The 26537-nt window shown below is 42.3% G+C and overlaps 1 protein-coding gene across 1 annotated transcript; it reads right to left on the bottom strand.

The window, feature by feature from the left end:
- Positions 1-478: 478 nt before the first annotated feature.
- On the bottom strand, positions 479-26404 carry LOC147302068 (sodium/potassium-transporting ATPase subunit alpha-1). Its single transcript, XM_086282435.1, has 23 exons — positions 26132-26404; positions 13829-13942; positions 13069-13128; positions 10762-10863; positions 10537-10638; positions 10238-10351; positions 9842-9976; positions 9217-9334; positions 8874-9142; positions 8486-8794; positions 6530-6664; positions 6169-6361; positions 5906-6081; positions 5671-5807; positions 5127-5277; positions 3907-4075; positions 3662-3816; positions 3391-3514; positions 2401-2546; positions 2190-2320; positions 1392-1493; positions 1161-1252; positions 479-845 (listed from the first exon to the last, which is right to left on the bottom strand). The coding sequence occupies exons 1-23, from the start codon at positions 26141-26143 to the stop codon at positions 817-819; spliced, it is 3075 nt and encodes a 1024-aa protein (XP_086138561.1). The 5' UTR covers positions 26144-26404; the 3' UTR covers positions 479-816.
- Positions 26405-26537: the final 133 nt, after the last annotated feature.

The following is a 26537-nucleotide window of genomic DNA, read 5'->3' as shown; positions in this document are numbered from 1 at the left end:
ATTTGATATTAAAACTGTAGACGAGGAGAGTTTTCACAATTTCACATTCAACTTATAGATGCCTTTTTGCAGATTGAACCTCTGCCTCTCCAAGATGCTCTTTTTATACCCAATCATGATACTGACCTGTTGCCAATGAAACAGTCAGAAAATCTTCCAGATGTTACCCTTTATTATCACTTCTTCAGCCCTTTGTTGCCCCCGCCCTGCCGTCGAATTCCCCTTTATGCAATTTTAAATTAAATTTGAACATTTGATACATGTTCTATTAAGAATAAATAAAGGTTTACAAGATTTGCAGATCATTCAATTTTTTTTGCCTTTTTTTTTTTTTTTGGTAAAGATTTAGGGTTGCATTTCAAAAGAAAGAAAAAACAAAGAAGCAGCTCAGGCCATTTGCATTACATTTTCATGGATTCAGTCAAAAAGGCTGGAGATTTCCCAGGCAAGCACACACGATTAATGATGACAGGAAACATTTTGGGACCTGACTCGAGCGCATTTTTATTTAACGTTCATAACTGTTAAAAACATGTATAAAATTGGTCCTGTTTCAGAAACAAGGCACGCATAGTCATGTCAATGTTCAGTGTTCATGTCATTATTAGCATTATCATTTATCAGCATCATCATCAGCATGTTCCATCTCAGTATTTGTCTAAGAGTAGTATCAAGCATTCCCTAATATAAAAACACGTTCCAATTTTTTATTTTTTTTTTCCACAGAGGTTAAAATTTTATTCCGAGCAGCAAGACAATATTCATGCAAAGACGGGAGTGGAGGAGAAGATGCGAGCTGACTGGACTGACAGGTCTTTAGTAGTAGGTCTCCCGTTCCACCCAGCCTGGATACAAAAGGAGGAGAAAAAAAACTCACTTGATTTAGAGGAAAACTCATTGGACACATTTCCTTATACACTTTATTTTAAAGCATGGAAATAGGCAGGAGGATGGCAGAAGATTAAGGAGATGCCAATTTTTCCATTTTAGCCACTAGCCTCAGGGAGCAAAGAAAGAAGGGAGGAACGGGTAGTAGAGAAAGTAGTACACACACACACACACACACACACACACACACACACACACACACACACACACACACACACACACACACACACACACACTAAAAAGGATAATAAAGGCATGGATTCTGGACTCACCTCCTGGGCTGCGTCTGAGGATCAGCTTACGGATTTCATCATAGATAAAGATAAGCAGGGAATAGGGGAAGGCGCAGAACCACCAGTTGGGCCTGGAAACGCACACAAACACAAAAGAAGATGAGAAACTGATCCAGAGCCCCAGGTCTGGATGAACGACATGTGGTAAGTAAACCAGATTAGAGTCCGTAAAGTACTTATTGGTGGTTTCTGGGGGAGGGCTTTACTTACTTAAGAGGATACATTCTGAGGGCAACATCCATGCCTGGGCAGTAGGAGAGGAAGGCAGCCAGAGCGGTCTCCTCAAACAGTCCAAAGATCAGGATCTTGTTCCTGAAAGAGCAACAGAAATAAATCAGGCTGAATATTTATAGTTTTATATGGTTTTATTGTGCCGGGATGCTGCAGTGGATACACACATTAAATATGACCAGAGCTCCACAAGTTCTTAATATGGTTATGTCAGGCTGCTCACAGACTTCAATTGTGACCATAGAACTGGTTTAAACTTTGTTTGTGGTGGCCAATCACAAGGAAGTTGACTGAAAAGTAAGGACTGCCTTTAAGACTGCTTGTTTTAGACAGTGGCTGACCTGAGATGCACCTTCATCCAGTCTATAATAATAATTTATTTAAAAAAAGAAAAAAAGGAGAAAAGACTTTTGAACTGTGAGATGGGCAAAGCTACTCCAGTCAAGTCCATGAATAACAATGTGGCACTTGAAATGATGAGAATAGCTTCCCTTTAAACAACTGACACTGATCTGAGCGACCGATGCAAACCACAGCCGGAGTGCTTTTTAAATTAAGTATATCCTTCTTAGAGCCCAGAATATATGCAGAGGTTAGCTGGAGTTCTTCCCAGAGAAAGAGCACTGCTACTGCAATGTGGATAAATAAGCATGACATTAAAGGTGGCAGCTGTTTCAGGACCATTTCAGAATGAAATATCCACAGCTAAGTTCAAGCAGAGGTGACGGAGAACAGTGATGCACCTCCGCATTCACAAACGGAGGGCGTTTTACTCACTTCATGCCCTGCTGGAAGACTGAGTTCCTCCTGGTCTTGCAGATGATCAGATCGGCCCACTGCACGATGACGATGCTGACGAAGAAGGCCGTGTGGCAGGTGAACTCCACGATCTTCCTCTGCTCGTAAGTCTGATGGAGAACACATCGTTTGCATCAGCTGATGATGGAACAAACTGTTACTTGAGGTCTTCCTTACAAATGTTACTCACCCACTGCTGTCCATAGCTGTCCTCCAGGTCATTGATGTACTTGTTATCCCAGGAAACTCTGATCCCCACCAGGGTGGCCGGCAGGAAGCCGTTTTCAGCCAAGATCACAAAGTAGGTGAAGAAGCCTGCCAGAGCCTGGATCATACCTGCAAGAGGGAATGATCATTATATCAGACACTTCATAACATTCTGCTGTTTTAATACTAAAATGATGAATACATGCAGTTAATTTGTGTGAAATTAAACTGGAATCAATCATTTATTGATTAAACAGATCAGCTTTGTGCTCTTTCGGAAAAAACGAGACGAATGAGAACGTCGCCGTCTGAGTCGGTGAATATGTTTATCCAGTCCTTTGGGTAATTTTCTGGATCAAACCATTTGTCAATGGGTGAGTAATTAAGTAAATAAATCTGATTAACCAGTCTTTGAGGCATTAACGACTTAGAATAAAAATTACAAGTCGACTAAATTTCATTTTAAAATCATTATCCATGAGATGAATAATCCATAAAAAGATGCTGTGATACTTTAGATGTCTGGCAAGATGCACTGATCATCATCAGATATTCAAAGCCTCCTTAATGCAAACCCCCAAAACAGTTATATCATGTTTTTAAAACAGTAAGGAGGGTGAGAAATTTGTTTGAGTCTATAACGCTCTTATAAGGAAGTTCAAAAATGGTCAGAGGGGTCAGGTTTATTTCTGGCTTCATTACCGAAGAGGGAAACATCAAAAGCCCGAGGCAGTGCTCTGTCATCACTCAAACATACAACACGCATACACTTCAACTCTCTATCACTACAGGACTATTTATGGTGCATGCCTCTCTTCTTGTTATCTTGCTCCACCCAGACACTGAGCTGCCCTCTTAGAAAGACAGAAAGAAAAAAAAAAAAAACAACATCTAGCAGAGATCCATGTCTAGAAAATGTCATTTCAGTGGGCAATTTCCAGAATTCGCATTCAAGTCGAGGCCATCTGTTTACCGATTTGTCCATAGGCTATACTGATGAGCCTCTCGTTCACCAGCTTGTCTGTTTTGGGGTTTCTGGGCTGTCTCTTCATGATGTCGCTCTCAGCCGCTTCATAAGCCAGGGAGATGGCAGGGACCTGAGAGGCAGCACGCAGCACCAATCAACAAAACAAAAAGCACCAAAAAACATAAAAGTTCAAGTTCCTTGTTTTTCAAATAACTTAAAAATCATACAACTGAGCGATGAATCCCTAACCGGCAGCAGAAAAAAAATAAAACACTACCATGTCAGTTCCCAGATCAATACAGAGGATGGTGACGGTTCCCAGGGGCAGAGGGATGTTGGCGATGATGAAGAGGAGGAAGGGAGTGATCTCAGGGATGTTACTGGTCAGAGTGTAGGCGATGGACTTCTTCAAGTTGTCAAAGATCAGACGGCCTGATGAGACCAAAGCAAATTTGTTGTATTCATAAATGCTCCTACTACTTACACACAAGTAAGCTAGTGTCAATTTGTACAATCTGTTACCCTCTTCCACTCCAGTGACAATGGAGGCAAAGTTATCGTCCAGCAGGATCATGTCGGCAGCCTGCTTGGAGACGTCGGATCCAGCGATGCCCATGGCGACACCAATGTCTGCTTTTTTCAGAGCTGGAGAGTCGTTCACGCCATCACCTGTCACGGCCACAATGGCTCCCTGCACACAAGACGGTGCCAAAGTCAAATTAAACAGAACAGAAGGGGAAAGGCGACGTTCTTTCTTTCAAATGACATTACATCGTGTGACACAATCTCCTGCCTTGTGAAAGAAAAGCCTCAAAAGGTTTCAGGGAAACTCCCATTTTTGTATTTGACAGCTGTGATAAAAGTGACTAAGAGACATAAATGTGGAATCAGTGGAGGAAGATTCGCCGCTACAGTGTTACGTGTGACAAGGCTTTGGAAGGCTATTCGGTGGCTGTGTTGGATGCCAACAGGGGCAAAAAACAAACAAACAAAAAACAAAAGCCTGTGGGATTTCCTTCATTAAAAAATAAATTAAAAAAAGGTGAGTGCCTCAATTATTTGTCACATTAGCTCCACACAGTGTTATTATTAGGCCTCCCACTTGAGCTAATGAACAGCGCACCAAGCATATTTTTGAGATTTATTAAACGTTGACAAAGAAAGAAGCTGACAGTTCAATTATTTATAGCCGAACGTGCATCAGTAAACTACCAGATCTATATTTCACTGCACCTGATGTGGCAAATAATGGCTATTAAAGCGTTGAGATGAGAGACGTGTTTGAAACATTACAGTCATAACAGTCTGCTAAACGCCGCCCTGCAAATAGCTGTGAAGAGTCTGTGACGCAGAATTGTTTACCGAAACCCTTGATCGGACATTATAAACAGGAATTATTTTAATAAATATCTCCATAGTCAGAGTCCACGTACAACTTTGAGAGTTTTCCCCCGCTTACTGATGCGCTCAGATATTCATGCACATGGTTGAGCTCACAGCTTGACAGATGTTGGCGCTCAATTATTCAGCCAACTTGATAAATCAGACCAAAGCAGCAATCATAACCAACCACTGGGAGAAATTCACAGATGCATTTACATGACAAAGCAAAGGCAGGTGCTGTGTTTGCCAAACTAAAAAACACGAGCACAAACGCTGCAGGTGTTTGTGCGAGCAGGACGGTCTGCTCCACAGCACAGGTGAAAGCACTGTGCCACATTTTCACATTTGTTTTGCTATACCTGTCTCTGGCAGCCCTCCACAATGATCAGCTTCTGTTGTGGCGAGGTTCTGGCGAAGACGATCTCCGTGTGGTACTTCAAGATGTCGTCGAGCTGCTCTGGGGTCAGATCCTTCAGGTCACCACCGTGAACGACGCAGGCCTTGGCATCTCTGTGGGGAAAAATGACATTCATACTTAATGTTCTGAGGGTGGAAATTATAATAGATAATGGCCGAAACACCCAATGAATCCAAGGTCCACTACTGATAATATGTCCCAAATCTTAATATGATAACCTAGATTAGATCTCAAATCCCCTCCAAAAATTGCAGATTAGCTTGGGTAAAAAACCAAAAGTTGAGGCATAAAACGATGTGTGCTGCTGGTAAAGTTTCTGGGCTGCCTTTCCTCATAACAGCCATCCCTCAAGATTCTCGCCATTTAAAGCAATGCATTGTCAGGGACTACAACATCTAGTCCTTTTGCTGAATGTAACAGCCACATTTAAAAAGAAAAAGGGACCAAGAATGTGGCCATGAGGTAACCCCACAGAAAGTTGGTACCTTGGATTGACTTCGTTGATCGGGATGTTCAAACGTGCAGCAATGTCTTCAACAGTCTCGTTGCCCTCAGAGATGATACCCACACCTTTAGCGATGGCCTTAGCTGTGATTGGATGATCACCTGTTACCATGATCACCTAGAACGAGGGAAGTTTGTGCTGATAAGTCCAATAAGTCAACACTCTCATTTATGAAGTCTAAATGTCTGCTTTGAATGTGATCTCCGCATGCATACCTTGATTCCAGCACTCCTGCATTTACCCACGGCATCGGGCACAGCAGCACGAGGAGGGTCAATCATGGACATGAGGCCGATGAAGCACAGGTTCTCAGTGGGGAAGTTCACCTCGTCGGTATCAAAAGCAAAGTCCTCTGGGAACTGCTCATCAGGCAGGTGATAATGGCAGAAACCTAGATTGGACACGAAGTGGTCATTTAGGTTTCAACTCAGTATTATGAATTCAGAAATTTAAACCCCCAGCAGCCACAGAGCCTCACCCAGCACTCTCTCTCCCAGACCTCCCAGCTCAAGGTACGCATTCTGGAAAGAGTCTTTCATCTCGTCATCCAGAGGCTGCTCTTTGCCCTGCATCATTATGGTGGAGCAGCGGTCCAGAATTCTCTCTGGAGCTCCTTTCATGACCAGCAGGTGCTTGGACTCTCCTTCACAGGAATTCTTGTGGATGGAAAGCTATGAGCACAGAACAAAAAAAAAAAAAAAAAATCAGGAACAAATTTTTTAAAAACTGTTGTTTTTTTTTTTGCACAGTTATGAACCCAACTTGCAATTAAGATAATCTAATATTGTACATGACAATAAATGTGACATTTCATAATGCAATGCATACTTTTGCCATACCTGGTACTTGTTAGTGGAGTTGAAAGGGATCTCAGCAATTTTGGGGGTTTTCTCCCTCATTTCTTGGACTGAGCCACAGCAGAGTTCAATGCACTTCAGCAGAGCCGACTCAGAGGCATCACCAGCCACATCTCTCTGGATGATGAAGATAAAATGGGGAAAAGAATCTTAAGTAGATTATCAAACTATTCAACTGGGTTGCCAAATTACTGTACGGAGAGTTTAGAAAATTGTTCTCTGTTAAATTTACTTTGGAATAAGGCATAGCACAAGAAACAAAATGCCCGTTATAATTTTTCTTCCCATTGTAATAATAGGCCTTGATGAAAACCAACCCCATGTTTACCCTTGCCTCATTCTTGTAACAGTGACAGACAGGAAAATAATGAGCAGTGAAAGAACATGACTGATAGTCTTGGAGCCAAGAGACCTACGTGCAGCTGCGTGTGTGTGTGTGTGTGTGTGTGTGTGTGTGTGTGTGTGGTGAGGTACACAGTAATTATGTAGTTACATGTGTGTGTGCGTGTGTATGTGTTTATGTGAGCCACTGCAGTGGGAGTTATGTGAAGGAAAACAAGCCGGTCTGTCTAAGAGGAAAACATCTCAGCAGGGGTAAAAATGAATAAAAGCCCAATAACAGAATTGGACCCCTGTTAGAAGGTTCAAAATCATTCATAAACAGAATAATGTAGAGCTGGATATGAAGATATGATTTTTAAGACCGATAACTTGGTGATTTAAATGGTCAACATATCGGCCTTTTTTTCTTTTTTTCAATTTTGCCACACACGGAACAAACAGATCTTCTCCAACTTGTTAGGTTTATTTATATTGATGATAATGACAATGCAGTTCCATAATAATCTAGTTTTATTGTTACAACAAGTCAAGGATTACTTGTTCACGCTGTCCGGCTCTCCTCGGATCAGTTGGCAGATATGCCAACGGGGAAGTTGCAAAGTCCCTTCTGGTAGACAAATGTCACCATATCAACACTGATTACACCATTAAAGGCCGTTTCTCCCTTCTATTCTTAGAATTTTGATTTATTTGCCATTATAAACAGCAAATATCAGTCATCGACTTACTGCCAATATATCAGTTGGGTTTTAATTGCCATTGTGAGCACTGGGATAAAAGCATGATTATGACTGTCATACTTTTGTAGCTATTGCCCAAATGGGCTACCAGCTGTGTCTCATATCAGTCGGGCTCTACAAAAATAAAGGTTGTTTACCAGAGTTTAATCTGCAACCCCTCCCCCAACTGATGAATGCTGTGAAGTGTCATGTGGGCCTGTATTTAAAAGGGGGCTTTTATCATAGGCTTTACAGGATTCTTTGGTCAGTAGCACGCCACAGAAATTATCAGTGGATCTCCCAGCTAAGTCAGCCCACTGGAAACACCAACACAAAGTACTGAAGCTTTGACACTCTTGATAAATATGTCCTAAACTGCTTTATCATGAAGCATAGACAAAAGCTGCAGCATCATTACATTTCCTTTCATAGAATCGAGCCGGTCTCTTGTCCTTTGTTAGAATATTTAGAGAGGCATTCACGCAACCGCACAGGTGTTACAAACACTGGGAATGAAGTGAACAACATTAGAGGATAAAAACCAAACAATAGGGCAGAGGAACACTTGTGTTTTTCAAATCATTTGAAAAAAGGGCATATTCAAATTTAGATAATGAGTCAGCAGTACTGGAGTTTTAAATCCTGCCCACATAATGAGCACACAAACTAAAAGCTTACAACAACAGAAAAACATTTCTTACTGTTGAACAAAGGATTTAAGAGCACACAGGCTTCTGTTTTTAGCTCTTAAAGCTAATCATTTCCTAAAATACATAAACACATACACAATTCATGCAGGGGAAAAAGAAAAATCCCGAGAATGACTCAATTTGATTCCAATTATCCAAATAAACAGAAGGACAGGTGAAAGGCCTACCTTTAGAATGGGAACGTTGCTCTGCTCAGCCAGGAAGACGGCGCGGTTGCAGAGTCCGGCGATTCTAGCCAGAGAGACCCACGTGGCAGAGCTCCTGTCAAAAGAGGTACCGCTCTGGTTCTCAGTGGTGTCGGCCTCATGGATCTGGTTGTCAAACCACATGTGGGCCACAGTCATTCTGTTCTGGGTCAGGGTGCCAGTCTTGTCGGAGCAGATGGTGGAGGTGGAGCCCAGCGTCTCGACAGCTTCCAAGTTCTTTACCAGGCAGTTCTTCTTGGCCATACGCTTAGCAGTCAGAGTCAGACACACCTACAGAGGAGAATGCTTGGGTCAGCCAACTGTTTGAGAACCACTGGATCTTTAAGACACATGAAACATCTGGACTCACAGTGACAGTAGCGAGGAGACCTTCTGGCACATTGGCGACAATGATGCCAATGAGGAAGATGACGGCCTCGAGCCAGGTGTACCCAAGGATGAGGGAAAGGATGAAAAAGGACATGCCGAGGAAGACTGCCACACCAGTGATGATGTGGATGAAGTGCTCAATCTCGATTGAGATTGGGGTGCGTCCGACTTCAAGTCCCGAGGCTAGTGTGGCGATACGACCCATGACGGTACGATCTCCAGTGCTGATCACAATACCACGGGCAGTTCCTGTCGCAGGGATAAGATCATTAAATAAAAAACAATAAAACATTAGCTTCATTGTTCATTCTGTGTCATTATACCTTCAACACAGTTGGTCGAGAAGAAAGCAATGTTCCTCGTCTCCAATGGGTTCTCGTTGGAGAAATCAGGAGTACGAGTCTGGGGCTCTGATTCACCAGTCAGAGACGAATTGTCCACCTGAGTGGAAACAACACAACAAACATATGGTAACATCTGCCTTTAGTTAAATAAAGATCACTGAAAGGGTCTTGACTTCAGGTTTGGGACCCAAAACGGGTCAGCGATTTGCTTTTTTGTTTTCCATAACAAAATAAGTGCCTGTTAATTAATGAGGCACAAGTCAAGTAACTAAAATAGTGACTTCAAAGGAAGAGTCAGAGAGGGTAATTTGGTTCTTCATGCTCTACTTCACAATCACATGGCAATCTGATAATGAAGTGTTAAAAATACAAACAGAGTGCATGACATTGTTTGAAATCCACAATAAAAACAGAATTAATTGGTCACAGCGAGCCTGGATTTTATGAAAGGAAGCACTATTTTTAGAGAGACATTTCAGGAGCTTCGAATCACTAACAAGCACTGAACTGAAGGATTAAAAGGTTTCCCCTGGATGATACTGATGAGAAATTGTTTGTTAAAAATGAAATAGAGGCAGATATAAATAACTTATGGAGCGCCCACCTTGCAGCCGTGGGCGGAGATGATTCTCAGGTCGGCAGGGATCCTGTCACCACCTTTCACCTCCACTAAATCACCAACCACCACATCCTCAGCGTTGATGCTCTTCTTCTCACCGTCACGAACAACCAGGGCTTGCTATGAGAGAAGAGAAATGAGAGAAACAGATGCTGATGTGAGACAAATGGAGTCGGGTGAACGTCCAAATCCGTTTCAGCTGATTTCAGAAAGCACTGTGTGATTTAACAGGCATGAGACTGAGACGTCCCTCTCTGCTGCTCAAAAATAATAAACACAATAATAATCACTGTGACAACGCTGCTTTCAGTGTAATGTAATCCATCAGCAGGGGTCTCATTAGGATAGCAAGAAAAAAAAAAGCTCAAATGTAATAGGCACCTGTGGGACCAGGTTCTTGAAGGAGTCCATGATCTTGGAGCTCTTGGCTTCTTGGTAGTAGGAGAAGCAACCAGTGATGATGACGACAGCAGAAAGCACAACACCCAGGTATAACTGAATGGCAAAAACAGCGAGTTCAGACTTTTCCCCAGCAGTTCCTTTCTTATCCAACTTAGCTTCCTTTATTCTGTTAAGCTTCTGAAGGTAAATCCTATTAGGAATAAGTGTCTAGCATTGCCTGCTTTATGATGTTAAACTGGCTGAAATCATTTTCCACACAGTTAAGGACTGTAGCTTACATTATCATTCGCAGGTTCCTCCTCCATTGCAGCCTGGATACTATAGGCCAGGAAACAGAGGATGGCACCAGTCCACAGAAGCATGGAGAAACCACCAAACATCTGAAGGAAAAACGAGAACAGGACTTGCCTTTTAACTCACGAACTTTATGAAACTTGTGTCACAATTTAACGTCGACGCCGAACCCCCTGACAATCTCCAAACAAGGAAGATTTTGAAGTCACCTGTTTGCAGAATTTGACCCACTCTGGGGTGGTTGGAGGAGGAGTGAGGGCGTTGGGTCCATCACGGGCCAGGATCTCAGCAGCCTTCTCACTGGTCAACCCCTGACATGAGAAAATACCGAAACAGAATGTTATAAAAATGCGCCAAGCTGACACGCAAGAGAGCTTGGACAACGATGTCTGCCTTTAAATGTCTTCATCACCATTTCCCAACCAGGGACAAATACACACACTGCCAGATATTTAAGCCCAGGGGGGACGGTAGGTGCTACTAGTTGCCTGGAAACACATCATCAACAGGAAAAAAAAAAAAAAAACCTACACAAAAAACAACAACAACAGGGCCATCTACTTCATCAGCAGGTAGGAGGAAGATGAAGAAGTGAAGATGAGAGGAGCGAAAGATGAGGCAAATGGGATCATATGAAATCAGGGCAGAGGGGCGTCTGTGGCTAATAAATTATTCACAGCTGCTTTAGACGCATGCATGCGCACGCATGCATAGCTCGGAGACCCCAGTTAGAGGCACTGATTAACTACTCTCCTTGATCCCTCCTGTATGACCAGGAGCACATTTGCATGAGGAGAAGGGGGCCGTTTGGAGGGTGCGACTGAGATGGCAGTGGCTGGAGACTGGGGGAGTGTCTTTAAGACAGGAGTGTGCATTACAGTTCATGCATTAAAGCCAGTGTATGAATTATACAATACAGTCGTCATGCCACTGGGCTAATACCAAGAAAGTTAAGTGCATTTCAAAGGAGCTTGCAAAGAAAAGTGTCTGGACTTCTTTAAGTTGCTTGAAGACGTTTCACCTCTCATCCGAGAAGCTTCTTCAGTTCTAAGGTCAAATGGTGGGGAGTCCCAGATATAAACCTAGTGGGAGTGACCCCCCACAGAGGGACAAAAGGACCCCCTGATGATCCTCTAATCGCCTGAGCCAAGGTGTGAAACTGGGCGTGGGTCCCAATCAGCCAGAGTTTCAGGTGAGTTCATTGTGAAACCTGGCCCCACCTTATCATGCGAATTCCTGAGGTCAGATGGCCCAGGATGTGGGACTCTCCACCATTTGACCTTAGAACTGAAGAAGCTTCTCGGATGAGAGGTGAAACGTCTTCAAGCAACTTAAAGAAGTCCAGACGCTTTTCTTTGCAAGCTCCTTTGACTACGATGACCTGGATGACTGAGAACCTTCACAGACTTAAGTGCATTTCCTTTTACACAGTGGCATGTGAGGTTCTGCACTGCAGGGTCTGTCACAATAAAAACAAGAGCTTTTCAACTTACAGTTATGACAAGGTGGGAACATACCTGAACTCCGCTTCCTCCAAATGATCGACAGCAAAGATTTTAAAACTTGATTCAACTCTCTTTGTCACAGTTCAATTTCCATTGCTATTCCTCTTTGTCCCACTGTTTTTCAATTAAAGGTTTAGCTTAATGCAGTTGACTTAAAAGTGAGGTCTAGGAAGCAGAGGGCTGCAAAATATTTTCTCTAAAAATCATAATATTCTGTTCTAAAGAGTCCTCTTTATAGATGGGGGGCTCATTTATACCAGTAAAATTAGTATATTGCGACCATCACTCCCTCCCACGTTATTTTTGGACCTGCATAATCTCCGATATGCCTCATCAATCTGTCATGAACAGCAAACCATCCCTGCTACTGCATAGCTTGGCTAATCCAGCTAGCCAGCTGGCGAGCACAGGCAAATATTTTAGCCAGTCCACAGCATCAAGTGACGCAGCTAAAAACTGGTATTAGGATTATGACTGGGCGGAGGGCTCTCTCCACTGGAAGTGTTCCCTGGGCCCCCAGAAGTCTCTTGAACCCTCCTGGCTGAAACACACGAACAGAGCCTGAAGATGAAGTAGCAGCCTCGACAACCCTTCGTCACGCGAGCACAGATCGCTCCCCTTTTTAAACAAAGTCTCGTGTTTAATTCATCCGAGCACCATTAATCATTCATGTGCCGAATGTCAGCTGTCAGACCGAAGAGGGAAAAAAAATAAATAAATAAATAAAGGAAAAAAAAAAAGGGGGGGGTTAAAGGCAAACAGCAGCCAGTTTGCAGCTGGTATTGCAGCTTTTTTTTTTTTTTTTTTTTTTTTTTTTTTTTAAATCTAATCTCCGTGATAGATGGAGACACTTTGATGGAAATACACTCTCTCCACCCCCCCCCCCAAAAAAAATTACATTACGATGCCAGAGTCTGGAGACGAGGACAGCAGCTGCCAAAAGTTAGACTGTTTAAGGTTTTTAAAGCAGACAGAGAGCCAGAGGGCAGCACATTTTCAGCTTTCACTCACATTGGTGAGGTCCGTTCCATATTTGCGGTTGAGCTCGTCCAGGGTTAGCTTGTGATCATCCTGCAGGGACACAGAGACAAAGTGGCATCAGACCAGAGTTCATGTAATCCAAGTGTGTGTGGGCTCAATGTGCTGAAAACCAGTGATATTTACCTACATTTTACAACGACTTCCTCATATAAGATGAATAAATGAATGGAAAGATAATGAGCCAACAGAAGACAGAGAGAGGAGATGGTGAAGAAGAGGTGAAAAAAGAGAAAGGAAAAGATAAATGTAAAGTAAGTAGAAGGATGAGCTGAAGGAAGGCAGCAGGCAAAACAGGAGCATGAAATGAGGAAGCAAGAAAGGGAAAAGAGGAAGGAGTTAGGCAGGAAAAAAAACTGGAGAAAAACAACAATTAGGCAGTGGCAGGATGAAAAATGATGTTTTTTTAGAGGACACTATTCAGAATTTAATGAGAAATTAACATGTGATTGGTAAAAGAAGGTATGATAGATCAACAAATGAAACTTTTTACTTTGACAGATTTGTGAATATATTGACATCAAACACCAATTTTATGCTCTTTAGTACTGGCTGCATTTTGGTATTCCTTGTGGAGAGGTATATATGAAGGAAGTAGCGGTAGAAGATGAACACAATGGAGAGGACAGAGTGTTCAAATGAAAGGCAGGGGACTGGACAATCACAGGAAAAGGTCCTGAGGTGAACAAACGTAGCAAAAAAAACAAACAAAAGTGACCACTGACACACTCACCATGTCCACTTCCTTCTTTAATTCATCCATATCCTTTTCTTTCTTCTTACCCTTGCCCTTCTTCTTGCCGCCCTGCTCCGAGGTCGCAGCGAGCTCATACTGCTCTCGTCCTTCCTGGAAACACAAGGCAGATGGGGGTTAAAAAACAAACAAACCCAACAACAACAGAAAATGAGATACTGTTTAGTTACAGAAATAACTTTAGATTATCTCAAGAAGCTTTGTGAATGATACCAATAATGCATAAATTGGCAGTCAAAAGGTACAAAGTATAGTGTTAGTAATGAGACACCACTGAAACGGTTATTGTTCTCTCGAGTCACAGGAGTTATATAGTACTTTTCTACTGCAAGCTAATTGAGTGCTTTCTTACTACAAGTCATATTCACCCAGTCTCACACACACATTCATACAAGTGTTTTTCTCTATACCTAAATGCTTTCAACCTAACAGTCACACTGAGATGGATGCATTGGGGGTTCAGTATCTGGCCCAAGAATACTTTGACATCCACACTGGAAGAGCAAGGGATCTAAAACTTCCCATAGCAATTTACATTTTTCCAGTATTTTTTTCCCCTCTTTTTACACATTACATTACATAATTTTTTTTTATGCGAGTGCATCTGCCATTTTGCTGCTCATACCGAGGCTGCTAGTTTGCGGCCAGCTCAGAATTCTGGATAGACAGAGGTGGTTTTCCTATGTTAGCTTCTTTAAAATGTGCATGTTCAGCTGGGTGAGGGTGATTAAAGTGCCACCCCGCACAACTACGCACATTTAAGAACTCACCAACGACCACGGTCACTTTGCTAACAATGTATGCAAACTGCTGCTTTGCTAAATGACCTATGTATAAAAGATTCTTTCTTTATTGGTTTCCTAATGAGATCTGACATTAAATCAAGACATTAAACCAATCGTTCAGTCCCAGAGTATAAACACAAAGGACATTTAAAAAAAACAACAAAAAAAACAAAACAGATTTCCAAGTGTCCAAAAATCTTACTGTCATGACCTTGATATAGTCGTTTTTTGATGTGCCACCACTGGATAACATACCAGCACAGATAAAAAGAAACCAATACATGTGAGGCAGTTAATTCTGAGGCATTGGACAATTCAGAATTCATTCTGGGTTTATATCCACATGCCTATAATACAACTTCTACCATGTAGTTATAAAGCCATATAAGATCAAATCTTCGAGCCTAACAGTGAGTAGATTCCCTCCTGTGATGCCAAACCAGCTTTGATCCTTTGGGGAAAGGACATAAAACCTCTGGGAATATCCTGTGGTTTCTAACACTGAGACTTTGACCCCGGATTCTTTGGGTCATCTGGGTCATGTGGGCTTGCGGTATGGGGCGCATTCTAGAGAGGCCAGAGGAATGCTTGGGTCACTCTATTTGGTAAATGTAGTCCTTTAATAGCAGTTTTTGCTGCATGGCATTGTGCATTTCCCTGCTGGGGGAAGACTGTTGCCACTGGTAACTGCCATGGCCCTTACAGTGGGGTGCCTTTTCTGCATTGGTATTTGCGTGGATGGTTTGATCAAAGTGACATCCACATGACATTCAGAACCCAAGTTTTGTTTGTTAGCACAACAAAGCAACAACATGATGGATGTTATTCATTTCACCTGGCAGTGGTTTAAATGTTGGGCCAGTGAATATTAATCACTGCATGACACTTTAAGTGGGGGTGCGTGCCACTGATTTAAATGAACTGCAACCACTTGATGGCACACGCATGCTAAATAATAAAATGTTACAACTTGAAGGTGAAACTTCATGTTCCAAACCTTTTCTGTGCAGAAACAGACAGAATCATGCATAAGTAACACGATGACTACTGCCGAGGTGCATCTGATGTCTCATGACTCCAAATGCCAGAAGACATTTTGCCATACTGCGTCTCTTTAAGCCTCCATGTGGGTCAGTGCACTTAAAACCAGATACAAAAATAACAAACATGGCCTTGTCTAAACCTCAGAAAACCTTGACCTAAATTGGTGAGACAAACTGCCACAAACTTCAGCCAACAGTCCAAGAAAGAATAGTCACCTCTTAACTTGTCACATACATGTGGACACCATCTGTCACTGCAAACAGCTCTCTTTTTCTTTCTTTTTTTCCCCAGTAAACTTCTAAAAGCCTCTTATTTTTAAAAAAACAATAATCCATCTGTAAAATTGTGTTTCAGCAACTGACAATTTTGAAAATTTAAGTCAATTAAGCTTTCAAAGGATCAGTCGAGCTCTAGAGGCACATCTTTATCTGCCAGCATCAATAGTCTCACTTCGGAGAGTGGCAGAGTTTTTGCGCTTACTGGTCAGTTGCGAGATAAGACTTTCTGTGGTGAGCCAGATTACGGTGCTGGGTGAAACCAGTTTCACTTGTTGAAAACACCCACGTTTGCAGTAAAAGGTGTCACTGTTGCATGCAAACGCATGCACACACAAAGCACTTTATTCACTCGCCAGTTTTCTAAATGCAACGTGAACAGTTATGCACCCCAGCCAAACACCAGAGTGGAACAATAAACCACACTAGTCATTTACTGGTAGTCACACTTATATATATCACCCTATTTTGTTGATTTGAAACTCCAACTGGGACACAAATTCTCTTGCTGTAGGCAAGCAAACAGAATATCTCCAAATTTGGATCTTGCAGTGTCCACATAGAATTACTCATAGTAGTGAAAGCAGGTTTAAAAATTATCAAATATGGAAACACTTCTGATTTTACATTTCACGACAGAGCAAGACTGCGCAAAGACCGTCTTCTAAATGGCCAAGCTAGAGAGACGGTGAGACAGAGTGGGCAAGTGGAAGAAAGGAAGTCACAGGAAACAGCTAGGGGTAGAAGTAGCGTTATTTTTAAAGCTCAAAACGCACAGCTCTGAAGCAGCACTTATGAACTCCGTTCTTTAACAGTGAGAAACATCGCAAGGCAATTCCATGTGCTGCTGAACACCTTCATCCTGTCCAGGGTTTTAAATGAGGTGAATAATGAGCCTACAGTTTTTATTGACACCATAACCAGATGGCCAACATAACCACTCCTTATATATGAGGACATGAACATTCTGCTTTCAGACTGCCAAACTCAGTGGTTTTTATGATACTCCTAAAAGACAAAGTTATAGCCTCTATAGAAAGACTTGGTGATATGATGAAACAATCTGGCAATAATAGGAAATTATACAATTTTACTTTCATTCAGACTTGCAGGGTTTCTGAATCAATGCAACTGATGTGCTTTTTAAAGCTTTTTACCACCGATCAGTTATTATTTAGTCACATTTACAATGTTGAACTCTCAAAGGAAGATAACCGAAATTTTCAAATTGTTATTTTATTCCAACTGTCCAATTTAACAGATCAGCCAAAAGCTGATATCCACTTAAGCCCAAAATGAAGTATCTCAACAATTATTTTGTACATGGCCACTTGATTAAGTGCAGACATTAAAATTCCTGTTCTTCTTCGAGGGCCACCATAAGACTGAACACTTCAGCTGCCTTTAGCCTTAATGTGGCACATTAGCAGGCTACATAAAGACTGACTGTGATTAGGAATACTGATAACCATCGCCATTTAAAAAAAAAAAAAAAAAAAAGTCGATACTGATATTTAGAGATTTGAAAAATCCCACATATCAGCTGTTTTCCCTTCTGAAAGAAACAGGTTTGTAAAATGCAGGCATTTATGAATCCTCACTAGTTTAAAAATTATTGTTTTATTGCAGACTGATCTCAGTCAACCAACCAACTCTGATCAAGTCAGCTGGTTGTTATTTGTTCCAATTCAAACACAGGGGAGTTCCACCTGGTAGTCAGCCTATGCAACAGCAACACTTACACCATGTTCAAGTGTCTTTTTCCCATTACTTAATTCATTTATTGGTTGTTATCAATGACACTACCAATATACCGGCAAATACCCAATAGTTCAGCTCATATATCACAGATATATGAAGCAGGCTGTAATTGTCTCATAGTAACAGGATGTAGGTTTTTATATATTTCAAGTAAGATAATGTTGATATAACCTGGACAATTGGATAACTCTATTGCCCAAATGGGCCACTAGCTGTGTGTTTTAACAGGTTAAGCACATGTTTGATTCTCAGGGTTTGTGCTACGAGGGAGAGAAAGCTAAGCTAGTGTGTGCTTCAGGTATGTAACAGAAGACAGCAATTCTAGAAGCAGACATCGATCAGTGGTTAAGTCCCATCAATAATTCAGCGCTGTACAAGGTACAGCACTTTAAAGGTGTTAGCATGTTAGCAGAGAAGGAGGCTGTCCAACACCAAGTGACTACCAATTTGCTTCGCTTGTTAGGTGGTGATATTTTGGACCCAGAATGACTATAAATGAACATCCTAACCACAGTCCCAGTCATGGAAACATGCTAACTAATATTGTTTTTCTACCACATTAGCCCTTAAAGTTTCCCAGAGAGCCACCAGAGCACTGTGTGATCCCAAGCACATGTTGTTATTGTTGCTTGAGCCCCCCTGGCCAGCTAAGCTGGGAAAACATCGAGCCTGGTTCTTGCTCTTAGCCTCTGGAACCTCAGGGGGCCCTCAGGGGCCATCTGGCTTTAGTGAGAACACTCATGAAGAGAGGACCAGAGCCCAAAGTTGGACACACATTTGTTTCCAACAGAGATGACACCAATTTGAAGAGTCTGTAAAGTCCATGTCCTCCATGTATAAAAGTTCACATCCTGAACAATGTTTTATTGATAAAAATTCATTCACCTCTGGAATTTTGGATATGAAGAATGCCAGGCTTGTGTATACCACCCGTTCTAATCAATCAATGAAAAATCATGCATTTGTCTTTGATAGCTTGTGATTATGATTTGATCATTTATCATCCAGGACTGCATGCACTCCTCAGCTGAATGGCCTCAAGAACATATCACTTGACTGACGCACGTCAAATATATCATTAGACTTTGTGCAAACATTAATCGTCCTCAGAAAAAGAAGTTGAACTACAACCATTTTAATTTTGACTGTCCAACTTAAATAATAATTAATAATTAAATATCTGTTAGCTTAAATAATTACAGTTTTTGGTTCTTTAATTACTATATAATAGTAGTTACATTAATTATCCTATTTAGGGTCAGACTGATACAGGATTTTTAAGACGAATACTCATGTTCAGTGATTGAAAAATCATATTAGCCGATATTTTCAGGCACACAAACCAGTTTCTTCATACATTTGTTATGTGTAGCTACTAATTTTAGGATAATGACAATTTTATATGCCTATTTGTATTGTTGGTTTTTGTGTTTGTCTGTAGACACTGATACTAACATAGCGGCAAATACCCAGTATTAGTCAACTGTAATGGTTGGGCTCTAGTCCTAATAGGAAAGATAAAAGTTTATAATTGAAGTATCCAGAAATGAAATTAATAAGTCATTAGTATTTTTTGTCACAGCAACAGTGTATTTATGAATATGAATGATACATAAAAGAGGCCACAACAATGCAGAGAAACCCCAACTTGGACTAGTGATCTGTGAGTTTTTAAACACCTGCTATTTCAAGTCTTTCACTTCAGGTAAAAGATCAGAGTCTGAGAAGATGCCAGAATAGAAACACTAACCTGCTACAGAGCACAAAGTCCCTGACGGCAGACTCAAAAAAGAAAGCAGCTGACAAGCAACAGTCAAGCCGGAGCTGCTGCACCGCTCCCCTAAGTCTGCTCTTGACATTTCTTTTAAAAGACAGAGTAGATTGATAAGTAAATTTCCCTGCGTCTCGTACCTCAGTCAGTTGATTTGTCATTGTGCGCCTCAGCCAAAACACTTTTTTCCCCTCCCAGCCTTGAACTGGAACCTAAGTTTATTCTTAATCAAGTGACACTCAGATTATTTGTAATCACACAGCATTTCATTCAACTCATTGCTACTGACAGCATTCAGCCTCTAACTCTAAAGGCATTTGCCTTGACTATAAAGACAAAACAGTGTTAATGATCCCTCTGTAGCTCACTGCCAACACGTGGCCTTAAAGTCAGCCACAGTTGTCTGCCATTTCTTTGTTCGGTCTTTGATGCATTACTGTCGACGCACCTGCCTCTGTGTGGGGAAAGCCCCATTTCATCAGTTGCATCAGTTTTAAACCCAGTGAACTTGCTCTGGTCCTGCCAGATAAGGGTGACACATAACTAAATCCCATCCGGGATTTTACCCACCCTCCCCCAGTCTTACTTGCACTGTACAGAAATGACTGCATCCCCCGTGACAGCGCTGCACCTGTCACTTTACTAACTACTACTGAGACATCATAAATTAACACGCAGAGGTGCTGCACCTACACTTACTCCACAGTCACATGTTGACAGCTCATCTTCCTGGTGTCAGAAGAGGCAACAGAGAGTCAGGTGACTCTGAAGCTTTCGCGGTCTTTTTCCGCTCGCAAGACAACAAATCAAAGCACAGAGTCAGAGATATCAACTAGATTAAGGATATCACACAAGACATCGCTGTCTGCATATTTCCTGATGCTTATTTAGCTCGAAGCACAGCTGCAAACAAATACTACTACTTTGAGGATTCTGGGGTCCAGTGCACTTACACTGAGAGGCTTCTCATAACCTTGAAGAGCAGCATTCAAGGTCAGTGAACTCCTTACAGCAGCAAGGTGGTTAAGATTAAAAAGAAAATGCAAGGATGAAAGTGGGGAAGGAGGTGGTATGAAGACAATACACTGACAGATGATGAGCAAGGGAAAAAAATGAGAGGGAAGGATCTGCTCTACAAAAGCAAACGTCATAATAAACTGGTATGAATTCTCCCTGAACAATGGCCTTTTGTACTACCCTCACAAAATCTGCATCAAACACACAAACAACAGCCTCACAGAATCGTTTCATGTGCTTGGTAAGACCACAGGCACGTGGGCCATGTTATCTGTTATGATGCTGACCAGTGCTCATTGTTTTTTTTCCTTGCGCCTTTTTTTGGAGATTTTTGGGAATTTCAAAACAGGCTGGAACCACGCTCTCTTTTGTTTGTCTGCAAAAAGGCTACACAGTCCAGGAACTGTCAGAAAGATTTCGCAACATTACAGACCGATATCAGTGACATTGAGTTCAGCTCAGCTTTTATTAGCGATTGAATCCCGTGAGAACTAACCGGTAAGAAGAAGGCTTGAGATAGAAAAAGAAGCATGACAAAGTTGGGGAAAACAGTGAGGGTTTGCATCTCCGAGCAGAAGCAACTTCAAAAGCTGACCCCACTCCCAGCCTCCCGGCTTTTGCTCCTCGCATGGGAGAACAACATCCTAGAGGCTCAAGTGGACATCAGAAGAAAGCGGTCGAGCAGCCACATATTTTAAAGTGTTCGAAAACGTTTTACAGGCAGAATTCCTGTGAGCGAGTCCACCCTGGTGCCAGGGTCTCTTACCAGATACAAAAGCTGCTCATTCAACTGTGCCCCCACAAACACACACAGACTGTCCTGGGACTTTGCCCGGTTGCCACCAGCGACTGTTGCCACACCTCTGGAGATATGTGAATGGACAAAGTCACGTGTCACAGCCCCTCCTCCTCCCCCTTTCCTCCCATGCCCCCTCCTCCTCCTTTATTCTTTCATTTCCTCCAACTACCCCTTTTTCTGTTTAAACACTGAAAAGAAAGTGTGTTAATTTAAATGTGGGGGAGGGGGGGGGGGGTCGTGTTTAAAACTCCCTCCACGTCCCTGTGACTCTCAGCTTTTTTTTTTTTCCCCCCATAAAAAAAAAAAAGAAAAGAACAAAAGTGAGTGAATGAATGAATGTCTGGCAGTGTTTCCTCAAGAATTCAAACTGCAATCTTATGTCATAATCGCACGAGCCAACAGCTCAGTGATTCAGCCTGCAGATCCTGGATCTAGATTTTAACATGGCGTGGAAAATTCCCATATTTCCTCATGCAGGAAAGGAGCACAAAAGACAGCCACCCGTGTGTTCTCTGCAGGTTTTTGGTTTTTATGTCCATGTTCCACATTTACTCAGCTACAGGCTCGCAGGGAAAGTTCAAAGAGCTGCCACGGAAAACAAATCACACGGCTCAAGCTTCTTAGCAAAACAGAGGGGAAGGCTCAGGGAGGGATGGCATGTGGAAGAATTGGAGGGAGGGAATTAAAAATAAAAACGAGGAAAGCCAGAAAGAATGGCAAAGCAGGAAAGAAAGAGAGAAGCTAAAGATGGCAAACAGATTAATGGAACGTAGGAAACACAACGGGTAAAGATTGACTGAGCGTAGGAAAAAGAAGCAGAGAGAAGGGGGTACGCGGTGTTCGGAAACAGACAAGGGGTACTGTGTGACAAAAGTCCCAGTTAATTCACAGTGACTGCCAAGCGGAAAGAATGTTAAATCCCCAGTAAAGAGGGGGAGCGGGACAAGAGCGGAAGGAAAACAGGTACAAACAGAGAACAAGGGGGGAACGAACTGTAAGGAATGGATGTGAAGGTGTAGATTAAAAGTGGGCGGGGACTAGCATGCCAAGTCAGCTTATGGTGGGAAGATGAGAGAGAAATGTCTTTGATACGAGTGAGGGGAGTGCCATCCAGAAACAGCAATATTACCATCTTTTCACTGTTCACAGCATGTACACTTCAATGTTTCAACTACACTCGCATAGTCATATTTTCCATGCAAAACTGCAAGCTCAAGATCAGAAAATCCTCAGCTGTGTCCTTAACCAGTACTTTCACAGAGCCAATCTGCCTGTCCATAGATTTCAGATGAGACAAATTCAAGGAAAAACTTAACATTGGGTGTTTCAGTAAGGTACCGCAGCTACACGTTCCTGTACACCTGCTTTGGTCATCCTTTGTATTGATTTGCCAAGTTTCTACAACTCCATTAGGGTCCTCATTTGGCATTCCTAAGGATTGTGGTGGAACTCCCCAACATGTCCGTCCTAAAATTTTCTAATAGGACTGACTGCACCCTGTTCAAATAGTTATCATTAGTGACTGTATTGCCTCCTTTCTACTAGCACCTACTCATCTACTACCTACTCACTTGACTGTACTCAGTTTTTAGGATTTCCCATTAGGTGGTAGTGCCTGGTCTACTGGGCTGGGACCAACAGACTTCATGCCACTGATTCCCTCAAACATGGAAATTAGGGAAATGGATGCACACAAACCAAGACCCTAGTCCAAAGACTAGGTGCAGACATTTACCATCAGCTTAGCAGCAGGTATACGCCTCTGTTTTCCATTGCTGTGTTGTATTTATTTCACATGTAAATGTTGTCACAGGATCTTTGGGCCACATTGTTATAAGGACCCCACCCACAGTGAGTGGTAATTGAAAGGGAAAAGGCTTAAACTGAGCCAAGTTGAATCCAGTACAGTCGAGTTGGTGCTAGTGGAAAAGAGGCATGTGTGTCCTACAAAGAGGGCATTATCATCCTGAAGAAGCTTACTCCCATCAGAATGAAAATGACCAGCGGTCACATTGTAACAATATGACGGTTGAAAGGTCAAAACTTTGTCAAAACTCAACCCTCATAAACCCAAGTCAAATGTTACCACTTTTAGCACTAAAGAAAAGAAAACCCCAGAAGGGTGGGAGCCAAAACACTGAGGCTTTGCAATGCAGAGTCTAGAAACTGATGGGAGATGTCAAGGAGGCTATGGCAGCTATGGACATTTCAACCAGTTAGAAAGACCCTTGTCACATTTGAGTGATGTACTTTCAGCTTGCTGGAAGGCTGATATTGAATCATAAAAAATAAAAAATATTTCTCTTCAATGTGTCATCCATCCAAGTATGATTAAGACAACTGGGTAGTTTAACTCTCTATAACTGCAGAACGCATGCTGCACGAAAACAAACAAATTCAACCTGACAACCCAATATTCATGCAACTGTGACCATTTCACCCTACCCCACCCATTTACCAGAACAGGATAATTTCGTTGGTGAAAGGAAACTGCTATAGCTAAAGCGTTTGAATTGGTTGTAAAAACGGATGATTTTGAAGACCTGAAACTTCTTAATAATTCAGCCAACTGAGGAGAAAAAGATCTTAAAGGTTGAGCTAGGTAAGACTATGAAATATTTAGTCCACTTCGCCCCCATTGCTCCCCTGAAAGCGTTGACAGCTGCCTCTGCGTTCAGATCCCCCACTCCGCAGTGCTCGCCTAGTTCAAGTGCAGAAGCTGCAGTTTGAACAGGTGAGGTAACCTCCCATCAGCTTCTGCACTGCGAATTTAAACAAAAGGAAAAACAAGTGTGTGTGTGTGTGGGGGGGGGGGGCATAAATAAATATAGATAAGCTTCAGCTACCTGCTCCTCTTTCCTAAAGAGCTTTTAATCCATGAATGGATCATTCAGGTTAAGAGAGTGCACTGCACAGAAATGTCCGCAGCCCCTCCATCATGTCTGGAAGTTGTTCGGCAGTGGCAACTGGTGCCTCTTGGCCCCCACCTCCCTCTTTTCAAGCAATCAATCCACCCTCTTGCTAGCTCACTTTGCTTTTGTCTCTTTATTGCACTGTGCTGCTGATGTGGTGAGGAAAATATTTTTATTTTTTTTTTTTAAAAGGGCGAAAGAGTAATGTCATCCTCATATTATGAGGGGAGCAAGTGGGAGGCACACTTCCCCCCCAAAAAATGATCTTCCCGTACCTGTGCTCACTCTCTGCCCCACTTCTTCTCCATTGCAACTTAACCCCCCCCCACCCCTTCGGAAGGCTCTATGGTGGCCATCATCTCTTCCAAGTCTAGCTATTTGTCCGTGCCAGCACTGAATGTATTTGAGAAAAGGAGAGAAGAGGAAAGGGAGGGGGGCAGGAAAGGAGGGGAGACACTGTGGGGGAAGTGGAGGCTCGAATGGGGGCAGGGCATGGCTTTCATCACATATGGGAAGGAGAAAAAAGAAGCGGTGGCCAAGAAGCTGAGAGAGAGTGAGGAGAAAACTCTGCGGAAACAGAAGGAGGGAAAAAATGAAAGAGGAACAGACTGAATGAGGCGTTCTGCTTCACATCTCCCGCCAGATCTCTCTCAGCCCATCTTCCCTCTCCCCTTCATCCCACCTCTCCATCCCTTGCAGGCTGAATCTGTAATGAGTGCTTCCCCTGCGCAGAATGGCAGGGTGTGGCGACTGCTGACATTACATGCAACTGGCTTCAGTTTCATCCCCTACAATTCAAGCCGGGGAGGAAGGGGACGATATCAGCCATACCAAGAAGCAACAGAGGAACAATAACAGACTGAATCTTTCCATGTAAAAAAGCTGGACACTAATATATGATGAAAAAAGACAAGGAGGCGTGGGAATTTTAAATCAATTTTAAAGCATCACAAAAAGGGCTTAAACTGTCCTCTTTTCTTTTTTCTCTTAACAATGCCTGCAAGCAGCTTATAGCAATTTTAATCTATCAGTGATGGATTGCTGCCACCATGGAGCACAATTACCCTTTCATCCATTATATTCCTGCAGTTAAAGTCACAATAGTGAACCCGCATGACACAAAACTACCCAGCAAGCAGTCGAAGAAATTCTCCCTAAAAGGAGGTACGGCTGACTTCAGATAAGTTTAAGATAGCTGCTCACAGTTGCAGGCAGAGAAAAATGGGTCGGGCTGCTAACATATCCCTCCCACTGCCAGGCTGTTATTCCCAGAATAAAAACGCCTGGTGCTGAAATAAAATAAATAAATACATACAAGTAGCGAGAAAGAAAAGCCACAGTTCTTCCCCAAAGGCATACATTTCTGTGCTATCTGTTGCTCACGAAGAGCTTTCCCACTCGAGTTGAAGCTTAAAGTGGCTCTAAAGTCAGTAAAGTGAGGACACCGTTACTTTCTCGAGCGGGTTTATTTCCACAGCTGCACCGTCGCAGCTGGAAAACTTTTGACAGCTCAGGCGGTTCAGAACATCTCGTTACATAACGGGACGCCACTCAAAAGCATCTCTGTGAGCGATGGAAACTTACTTCACAGCGGTCTTTATCCTTGACGGGCTCAAGTCAATGACAAAATACATAAATAACAGAAGGAGAAGAACAAGAAAAGGGGGGAGTCTCTACTCTCTGAGGGTTCGAAACACGGAAGTACCCCTCAAGAGGCATTTGAGGAGAAGGCATTTTGAAGCGTTTCGAGCGAATCGCAACACATGGTGTAGCATCAGCATCGACTTAAAGCGAACCACTTGTTTGAATGGCGAACTTTCAAATATCTCCTTTTGCCTACCGCTTATTCTCAGCGGGAGCAAATAAGAGCATTTGTGGAGTCGAACAAAGAGGTAAAATAAACATTTTTTATACTCACTCCTCGTCCCATGGTTGCCAAAATGCGGGGTTAATTCTTCCCAGTTCAAGTAAAAAAAAGAGCAACGAAACTCCACCTTAAATTTATATACAGTTAAAAAAACAAGCTAAACAAAAAACAAAGATAAAAAAATAAAACTCCTGGATGTGCCTGTTATTATATATATATATATATATATATTTTTTTTTTTTTTTAATTTATTTATTTTTCTTTATTTTTGTAGTCAGCACGTGTCACTCCTCCGCAGCACACATCCGAGCTCGCAAGCCGTCGCGGCAGACCCTCCAATACTTATAGACGGCGTTTCTTCCATAGTGACGTCGACGCCATTTGCCATGGTAACCCCACGGATGAAGGCGGGGCATCCTCCATTATTGGGCGTTTTTTTTTCTTTTTTCTTTTCTTT

The sequence above is a fragment of the Aulonocara sp. 'chitande type north' Nkhata Bay genome, linkage group LG23 (genome assembly GCF_057382095.1).
Source record: "Aulonocara sp. 'chitande type north' Nkhata Bay isolate Kocher_YH1m ecotype deep benthic linkage group LG23, A_spYH_male_GT1.1, whole genome shotgun sequence".
Lineage (NCBI taxonomy): Eukaryota > Metazoa > Chordata > Actinopteri > Cichliformes > Cichlidae > Aulonocara > Aulonocara sp. 'chitande type north' Nkhata Bay.
This window is presented reverse-complemented; position numbering and strand designations above follow the sequence as displayed.